Raw genomic sequence first — 10,422 nt, forward strand, 5'->3', positions numbered from 1 at the left:
GGTGCAGCCCACGTGATGGTTTTTCGATAGAAAAATCGATCGAAAAATGATCATATATGACAAATTATGATTTTATAAAGTTGAAATAATAAGTTAACATTAAAAAAAAGGTAGATAACAAAGTATAAAAACAAACATTGTTTAGATAACAAAATATAATTTACCATAATTATTAATCTATACTAATATAAAAATAAAAAATTATCCACGCTGACAAACGGCGCTTAATGACACCATGGCACCAATTTTTTGTAAAGCCAAAAACATCCTTCATAATAAAATAATTAACTTATTCAATTTTTCGAAATTTACATTAAGTGATAAAGTATTTTTGTTTTTTTTTATTAATGCAATATACTATTTTATATATTTTAATAAATTTTAAAATGTGAAAGATTATTTATTATATGCACGTACGAACGACGTGTCAAATCAGCTAGTATATAAATAATTAAACCTTCGCTATGTATATATATTGTGTGTTTAATTTGAGGGTGGTGTTAGATAAAGATTTCACCTCCAAGTAAATAAATTATTAGCATGAAATACCTTAATTATGAAATGTTTAAGGCATTCCTCTAGATTTACAAATCAAGTATGCCTCCAAAAGGCAAAAGTGAAGAATGAAAATATTCAAATAAAGGCTTCGTCAGCAAAGCCAAAACACATAAAATGAAATCATAACTCCTCACGTATGCTTTGCAGAGCAGGCCTCCAACAACCCCGCCCTCTGCCCTTCCCTTGCCACGTTGCTCTCAGAATCTGCCTTCTGCGCATTAAATTCAGCCGCTGCTCCAGCGACACGGCCGCCGGAGACGCAGAAGCTCGCCTCCCCCATCTGCGGCCATCTCTAATTGCCTCTAGCACTTGCTTTAGATCTTCCTTCTTCACCACAATCTTCATCCGCCCCTCCTCAGTCGCCGTCGTCTCTCCCCCGCTGAACTCCGCTATCGCCTCCAGAACGTTGCTCGCGGCTGCCTTGTGATTTCTTCCAGCTCTCCAGAATCTGAACTCTATTCTCCTCGGAGACTTTTCCTCGGCGATCTTCAACTCCATTTCCCCTCTCGTAAGGTACGCGCGCTTCTTAAACAACTATTATGGTTCTGTGCAGTTTCAATGTCTCAATCTAATATTTGCTGCCGAGTATTTATAGTTGTTTAAATGCCGATAAAGTAATAGCTTCGCCAATTCGGTTAATTTCTTAATTGAAAATCAGGTGTGAGTACAACCTGACAGTCCTTTACTTTAGCAATAAATTATATAGTAATAGTTTTGACTTTTCGAATTAGCTGCCTTCTGCTAATGCTGTTCAACTTAGCTGGCCTTTTTTACATATACTTTATTAATTTATTCGGTCACTCTTGTCTATCTTTTTTCTTTTAAAAATATATTTATAAATGTTTAAGTCAAAAAAATTGCTACAACTCATTCAGGGCAATCAAACAACCGTCCTTTTGCAAGAAACATATAATTCCACACCAATATATATTTCAAGAAAAAGTAAACTGATGTAAAGAAAAATATATATTTCATATGATGAAATCAAATTACAATAAGTGATTCAATGTGAAATTATTCTAGCTTCCTATAACATAGTGTACAAGTATTTTGTGTTTTTAATACTCAGTTCACCGACTGCTCACATGCGAATCCGAATTCTGCGGCGGCCAATAAACGAAAATATAGGAATTCTAAATTTGAATGCAGTAAGTTTTCAGAGTAATGTCATCCAACAATGAAATATCATCAGTTTTTATCTTTATGGTTTAAAATATAATGATTTATACGTTTTGGTTGATGTATTGCACAGTTGCTCTTCATAACAAAAATGCTACTAAAAAATCAGGGAAGATAGAAACCAATTAACAGAAATCGGTGGTATATAGCAATTCATTTACTCTTTTCTTTTTCTTTTTTTTTTTTTTTGTGTGTGTGTGTGTGTGTGTGTGTTGTTGTTGTTTCGATTAATTACTCGGAGTGAAATAAGGACAGCTACAATATTGAAATTAAAAGAGGTGGCGAACTGTAGGGTATTGAGGACGGTGGGAGGGGTTGTAGGTTGGTGATCTTTGGAGGTCGTTGAACCATACAACATTTATTGTCAAAATGCTGACTATGCTCCCAGCCTGTTCGAATTGTAGTTCACAACCAACTCAACTCATTTTATAGTGCTTCACATCTGTTGTTAAACAACTAAGAAACCATAATTCTAATTCATTTATAAATTGGATAAGCGGTGGTTGGATTACTGGATTGAGTAAAGCACGCCCCGTCCCAGAACTAATTGTTAAAGTTTTCTCTAAACATAATTTAATAGAAAGATTATGAGATAATCCATTTTGTGATTAGTATGGGGTGTTTGAAAGAGTTGATAGATTGCTAAGAGTAACCTCATTCATATGTCGTTGGAATTGCTTCACTATATAGAAATTGGGCTGAAGATGGCCCAATGGGTTGGCAAGTGTTTTAATTAAACCCGTTTGTTGTGTCACAGGAAAGACCAAGACCAAGAGGATTGGACCGAAATAAGCATATACAATTAAATTTCAAACCTTCCACTTCAAGGGCTATTGTTTTTCCTTTTAATTACCAGATTGATTCCACCACAGAGTGTACATAAGCAATTCTCTCCCCCATGATTCCACTTAGAAATTTTCAATTATTTCTTGTGACAAGTGGTGAGATAAGTGATTTAAGAAGCTTCTTCAGTTCCTCCTCTAGCATCCCCTTCTTTTTAAGGAACTTCAAATTATTCTAACATTTTATTCGAATCTTATAAATTCATTTTCTAAATATTTTACTGTATACTTTTAGACATTTTATGAACTTTTAGATATTTATAAGATATCTTTAAGGACTAAAACCGCTCCCTATTCCTCTTACTCTCATTCATCAAAAGATATGGCAGAGTGAGTTAAATTGCTATGTTTTCTTTGAAGAGCAGTTATTGTTTGATCAGCCCGCAATTTCATTATCTCCCTGATAAGAGTACTCGCGCAAGATCCAATATACCTTCCACACAGCTCCCCGTTTTTCAGAAACAAAAATGCGGGCACCCTGGAAACACCAATTTCCCTCAACATCTTCATGCAGCTATTATTTTCATCAGCATTCATCCTTGCAAACACTACTCTATCAGCCATCTGGCTTGCCAATTTAAGCACGCTAGGGTATATTTTCACACAAGGAATGCACCGTCTCATGCCCACATTGACCACAATCAGCTTATGATCAATCTTGTGAACCTTTATCAGCTTCTCCAAATCTTCCCCAGATTGCAATTGAACCACAGGCGAAAATGCGTCATGTCCATAGTACAGTATGTTGCTTACTAGCTTCTTCGGTTGAAATCCCTCTTCTTCATGAATATTCTCCATTTTCTTGTAGAAGACAAAATATGGGATTTTCTCAATGTTTTCTCTCCTGCATAATTGCCTGATTTTCTCTGTATCATTAGCCATCACATGCAGAAAGTTGACGTCACTTGATATTCTGCATCGTTCCTCCATGAATCGCTGTATTATTAAATTGTACTTGTAGTGTCTAGCTGAAAAATGAGCAATCACCAGTTTCTCCTGAGAAAGCTGAAGCCCCTTATCATATTCTGAAGTGCAGTGAATTTCCAGGATTTTTTCACCTGTTTCCGTCTTTGCGAAATCAAGATTATCCCTGTCCTTCACTAACCAGAAACCTTGATCATTTGGTTGGAGTTTTAAAGATGAAGCTCTAGTTTTACTATTGAGAGGCCGAGAAAAGGTTTGAGAAGATATTGAATAGGAGTCATTGTGGAAGAAAGTGAATGCAGAGGAATAAGATGAAGACAATAATCTTGCAATTGTAGCCATGAAAATGGTAAGGGGGTTTCCAGTTAGTGCAGGAGAGGTATGAATAAGCTAGTAAAGAGAGAAACAAGTCTGGCGTGAGGGTCGGAATATGAGATTGATATGTTATCTCACATTAATTTTGGTTTTATAGGCAAATGCTTTGTGTACTCTTTGTAGCTTGTAAGGCCAAAAGGATCTCTATGAGCCGAAGTTCTGGCATAGGCGCCTGCTCCATAATTGACACGTTGAGATTATACAATTACTAGGTAACTTTACTGTATTCACAGTATTAAAATTAGTCGTGCGCGTAATAATATTAATACGACTGAATAATTAATACTGAGCGTCTGTTTACAAAATATCCATAATCATGAACATTCTGGGTTTGGCAAGTAATTTAAAAAACTTAATAACTGCAAATACATGATTAATTAGCCGGCTCAATTCGCTCTACAGTGTTTTTCCAGAAGAATATGAAGTAAGTAAGAAAGGCACTTAGCTACAAGGGATAATTACACTTCCCTCTCTTAAACTTTAGCATAATTACACGTACATTTTTTATAATTTGAGAAATTACATCTAGCACCCTTAAAGTTTGCTTTCATTTACCAAATAAGTTTCTCCGCTAGGCAAAATTCATCGAATTTTGCTAATGTTAACTAAAAGATCGAAAATAAATCTGTATTCACCCCCTATTAGCTTATTACAAGTCAAATAAATTTTTTTATAACCAAATTGTTCTCATATGTCTTCATGCATCAATACATGTGATGAGGTATATTTTCACCATTATAAAAGTAGTTTAGTTCGAAAAAAAATTATTTTCACCATCTGGTTAAGAATTTAGCTTATGTTTGGATTAATGTTTTGGGTGTTTTTGTTTTGGTGTTTTGGAGATAGAGAGAGAAAAATAGAGATAAGTTAGTATGTGTTTTGAGATAGATGGTATGTTTGGATTTGTATTTTGATATAATATAAAATATTGTAAAATAAGTGGTGTAGATTTGATGTTGGGATTTGGGAGACAAAATGTACTGTTCATTGTCAAATCATGTCTTTTAATATATATATATTTAGTAATATATATGTGTATGTATATAATATTTTGTTTGACAGTGGAATATAATATATATATTCTATGTTAAGTAATTTTTTTTTATTGAGGCATTTCTTTTTATTTTTTAAATAATAAGTATAATTTTAATGAATAATTAAACATATTGTAGTATTGTCTCCAAAATGATTTTATTAGACTTTATATTTGGCATGAAAAAATATAATATATAAAATTTAAATAAAACATTTAGAATTAAGTATGTATTATTGGTATATTGTCCTCAAATTTGAAATTTCTCAAATATTTCAGTGAAATAGGAAAAATTATGTGTACAAAAGATTTAAATGGTCTAAGTTAAAGAAATTTGTAATCAAGCGTTAAATGCATTATATAACAGGTTGAAAATACATTCATTAGAATTTTATGTGTGAATAGATAAATTTTAATACGTAATTGAAGTAATAAAAATATGAATTAGGTATACAGTACTGATATATTGTTAGTAGTGTACGTAACTGTTACAGTACTGCACCTATATTACTAATTGCTAATGCCTTTATGTAAAGATTCATAAAAAGCATAGTACTAGTAATTAAAAATAAAAACGATAACATCTAACCACATTAAAAAAAAAGCAAAATTTATTAGATTTATTTACATATAAATAAAGTTTAGTTAAAAGATAAGAATGAATTTTATGATATGTCCGTGCATTTAATTTTTTTTATACAAATACGTTACAACTAATGAATTATATTTTGATTATATTAATTGTATCACATTTAAGAACAAACAGAAAATAAATATTTATAGCATATTAAATATAAATAAATAATCTTGCATAAAATTTATATATATTTATATGACTTAAATTGAACATATTATTTTTAACTAAAATGCATGAACAGATTGTATCAATTATAAAATTTATTTTTTTTACTAATCGCATATTAATAAAATTAATTATGTGAATATTAAGAGGTGCAAGACAATAAGAAGAGAGAAAAGAAGGAGAGAGAAAATAATATAAAAAAAAGAAGAGAAAAGAAGGAGAGAGAAAATAATATAAAAAAAAAGAAGAGAAAAGAAGGAGAGAGAAAATAATAATAAAAAAAGAAGAGAAAAGAAGGAGAGAAGGCGGCGTCAGATGAAAGAAGAGTGAAAAGAAGTAGAGAGAGAAAATAATAAAAAAAAAATAATAAAAAGTTTAAAATTCAACTTGCACACCTAATGGAGGTGTGCAAGTTACAAATACAAACTTGATTTTGTGTTTTGGCCCATCTTAGAGATGGGCCAAAACACAAAAACAAACATAACCTTAGATTTAAGGCATGCTTATTTTATATTTTATCTTAATATTTTTTATTTTACATATTTTAATTCTTTGAGAAATTGAGAATATATATAATAAAAAGATATATTGTAATTGTGTCAATATCTCGTGTTTTAATTTCTTTTCAATTTTTCATGTCTCCGTATCCATGTCATATCGTATTTGTGTCACCATATCTTTATCGATGCACAAAGGTGTTTAGCTATAGTTTTCTCACCAACACTATCTCATATAGGATTTTCTACTCTAAACCATGTTGTCTTTTATGTCATTGAATATACACATATCATATGTATAAAATATTTTTTTAAATAAAATATATGACATCATTTATACATGTATCATGTATATGTCAATTAAGATAGTTGATACAATAGATCTGAATTACGAAATCTAATTCGGCAAATCAAGTTTGGTTGAATTGAATTACATACTAAGTTTGATATATTTGACATATAATTAGTTATTTCTTTTAAAATTATACTGTCATTCATATCTCAAATATATTTAACTTGTAAAATTATTAATTTAGATATAGGCGAGCCAAGCCTACTTTATAAGATGCTATTATAATTTGTCTAGTCTTTGTATGTTTGTACAATATATTTTTGGGAATTGATTTCACTTAATCCCCCTGCCGGCCTCCCACTCAGCCCCTCTCGTAACGAAGGTGAAAAATAATGGCAAAGTCGTTCTCTTAATATCCATCTCGTGAGCTATGTGGTGGGAAGTCGAAGGGGGAGTTGGAGATCCAAAATAATGAGTAAATTAAAATTATTACAAGTGCTTATATATATATAGGCCCTTTACCAGAAGGTTTGATATTTAATGAGCGAGTGGTGACCACACTCAAAAAGATCTGAAGAGAGAGCAAAGCCCAAGAGCACATGAGATTAGAGACAAACAAACCAGGTTCATGACAGTTCATGCACTTCCCACGAGACCTCTGTCTCCTCATCTTTCCACAAGCTTTAACCTATAAACCCTTTCCGCTCTGAATTCAAGGCCCCAGATCTGATCAGATCCAAAATCCAAATCCAAATCCAAATCCCTCCTCCACATTTTAAACAATTGCCTCAAAGGGTGGTTACATTATTAACGCAGGAATATTTTCTTATTTATAGCGGGTGTTTTTGCACCAATTTTGAGTATCATGGCGTCTCTTGTCTGAGTATATAAGCTGCGTACATAAAGTCCCCGACTCCCCGGTTTATTTCATTTATTTGTCCTTTTAAGTTCATTTTCTTTACATTATGAATTCTTCTTTTGGGGTTATGGGTGGGGTGCAGATCTGGTTTTGATTAGTGATGCTTCTGGTTGAGGATGGCCGGTGATGTCAGGTGGATTCAAACATTCACTGGGACTTTCCCATCCTTAATTAAAAAGAAAAAGAAAAGAAGGATATAGAGAAGTGATAGGCTATATGATAAATACTAGAAAAGAAGCGCATCCAATACTGCCAAGAAAGGTAAATAAATAAATATTGAAGAGATGAAGGCGGTAAGAAAAGTCACAAGAATCAGGTGGATCTGCTGCAACTTTGCAACATAGAGATCTGCTCAAAAAGTAAATTAATGAACCACCCACCCACAAGTACCGCACATGTCACCGAATCTCTTGACAAAAAATTAATCAAGATATTTCCACCCACTCCCAGGCAGCAGCAGCTACCCAAGATAATTAAACAAGAGGCTAGGCCTAGGCGGCTTGCTCCTCCGCCTCCCCTTTTTCACGCTCTACCTTACGCTAATTATCCATCCAAAACAAAACTACATTCCCATCCCTCTAAACTCTAAAACCAACTAACATTAATTTTCTCAAAACTCCCACTATCATACCCTCTCTTCATATATTATTTATATATATAAACTAACAAACACCTACTCTCAAAATATAATCAGTTGCTATAATACCTTTTTTCTCCATATAACAATAATATCAAATATCTTTATTCTGCTCCAATTTTTTTCAATTATTATCAATATACAATTTGACATACCCAATAACTTTTTATGTTTCTAAAAAATAATACTAAACATATCTTCATAATTCTCTAACTTATTAAAAAACAGTGTGAAACATTCATCACATTGCCCAATAAACAAATTAAATTTCCAAATTATTTTCCCAAACCCTTCACATATTCAATAATATTACAACTGGTATTTTTAATTACCGATTCAGCGTTGTGCTGCATAAGATTATTGGAAACAACACATAGAAGTTGCCAGAAATTACAAGTAAAAGATTGATGCCAAAATATCACCCCGTTATCATACAGAAAAGTTTAGGGTTCCCCCCCACATGTATCTGAAGGCTGTTTTAGACCTCCAACGGGTAAAGGACCACGGAAATGGACCTCACATGACTCAGCATGTACTCGCAAGATACTATATACAGCTAACCACATCACGTGCTATGTCCACTCAACAAGCGTATCATTACAAGACAATTTCCAGAAATTCACACTACTTACGTGAACTACCACCAATCCATTATTCACACCTCAAATCACTGCCCAACTAACATTAAACAACAAGAACAACGTAAACATACTACCAAACACATGTTAAGTGGTAAGCAATAGGACAAAATACCCAGAGAATAAAAAAATAAACAAGGACGGACATTCTGATTTACTACTCAGCCAGAGCAGCTGCTGCTGGCATTAAACTACATTTCCATACCTCGTTCTGAACCATCTCCATTTCTCAAAAAATTGGGGACGACGCCAGTGGGTAAAAGACTTAAGAATACAATTCGACAAGACAAAATTTCAGAAATTCTCTCCCATTAAGTGTTAGAGGAACGACATATATAGTTAGATTTCTTAGAATTTTCCTCTTACACAAGACACAATTAAGGCTGTCTAATCTGCTCCAAGCCTCCAACATCCACAACAAATTAGAGAAAACAACGCAGGAATCTCAGACAATTTTCTAAACCCAAGCCAAAATACTCTAAGAAACCATAAAAACTGTTAAGTTAAATCCAATAAGCAACAAAAATGAAAAGCATAAATAGATAACAAAAAAGAGCCACCAGCACGAAATCGACCTCCATCCATCCATCTCCATCCAATTACATTACAATATTATCCCCTAATCAGAACTGGAAGCGGACTTACTCTCTGGCTTTCTGCAGAGAATCATATGCATCGGAGTGAAAATCCCCGTCTCGCCTCCTCTAGTCAGGTGATCGGCGGTCACGAAGAGCATCTCGTGCACGTCCACCACACCCTTTGGCGCAATCCCCAACCACGCCAGCACCGTCACCAAAATGTGGTTCCTCCAGTACGCAATCCGACCCATCTTCAGCCGGGTCCACCACGGGTTAGCCGGGGGTTTCGCCAAGTCTTTCTCCTTGACTACTTCGAACCCAACTTTTTTAGCCACCTCGGCTATATCCTTGTAGCTCCGTAGCCCCGGCAACGCGTCTCCCCTCTCAATACCCTGGATGATCTCCACGTGCTCCGGGTCATCCCCACGGTACAATTCCGTGGTCACCCACTCATAGGATACGTACAAGGATCCGGGCTTCAGAACCCTGTAGATCTCGCTGTACACTTCTTCGAGTTTCGGCGCATGGCATGTGGCTTCAATCGAGTAAGCTCCGTCGAAGCTGTTGTCGTCGAACGGCATCTGAAGGAAGTTGCCGCACACCACCTCACACTGTTTGTCAAGCCCGGCCTTCTTGTTATGCATCCGGGCCCGGTTCACCTGGTACTCGTTAATGGTGATACCGACTACATTAGCCCCGGAATGAGCCGCAATTGCTCGCATCGGGCCCCCGACCCCGCAGCCTGCGTCGAGAATTCGGGCTCCAGGCTTGATATTCAAGAGATCCACGGCCATCTCTTCGTGGACGCGCGTGGCATCCCGGTGTGATTTTCCAGGAATCGAGGGCGAAAAGTGGAAGGACTGCCCCCAACCCCATTCATAAATATCAGTTACGAGATTGTAGAAGGTATCCACAAACGCCGGCACTTTATCCGCGGTTTCGATTTCTTTGGGGCGGCGGAAAAAGGACCAATACTGTTTGTACTTGTCCTGAACCTTTTCCTTGGCAATTGAGCCGCCAGAGAGGTGGACGGCGGGCTTGCCCTTCTGCTCGGCCGAGCCGAGAATGCAGACGAACCAGTACAAGCCGCCGACTAAGAGAGAGGCGGTACAAAAGAGAGTGAGAGAATCCATGGATAGAAAAAGAGA

General features: G+C 35.1%; 2 protein-coding genes across 2 annotated transcripts; both read right to left on the bottom strand.

The window, feature by feature from the left end:
- LOC105169924 (thioredoxin-like protein CDSP32, chloroplastic) lies at positions 2,499-4,050 on the bottom strand. The gene has a single exon (XM_011090477.2). The coding sequence runs from the start codon at positions 3,843-3,845 to the stop codon at positions 2,886-2,888; it is 960 nt and encodes a 319-aa protein (XP_011088779.1). The 5' UTR covers positions 3,846-4,050; the 3' UTR covers positions 2,499-2,885.
- On the bottom strand, positions 8,974-10,422 carry LOC105169815 (24-methylenesterol C-methyltransferase 2-like). Its single transcript, XM_011090343.2, has one exon. The coding sequence runs from the start codon at positions 10,405-10,407 to the stop codon at positions 9,316-9,318; it is 1,092 nt and encodes a 363-aa protein (XP_011088645.1). The 5' UTR covers positions 10,408-10,422; the 3' UTR covers positions 8,974-9,315.

Source organism: Sesamum indicum, linkage group LG8 (assembly GCF_000512975.1).
Source record: "Sesamum indicum cultivar Zhongzhi No. 13 linkage group LG8, S_indicum_v1.0, whole genome shotgun sequence".
NCBI lineage: Eukaryota > Viridiplantae > Streptophyta > Magnoliopsida > Lamiales > Pedaliaceae > Sesamum > Sesamum indicum.

What these genes read in the sequence shown, in the direction of transcription:
- LOC105169924 (XM_011090477.2), bottom strand. Translation starts at nt 3,845, where the DNA reads ATGGCTACAATTGCAAGATTATTGTCTTCATCTTATTCCTCTGCATTC.
- LOC105169815 (XM_011090343.2), bottom strand. Translation starts at nt 10,407, where the DNA reads ATGGATTCTCTCACTCTCTTTTGTACCGCCTCTCTCTTAGTCGGCGGC.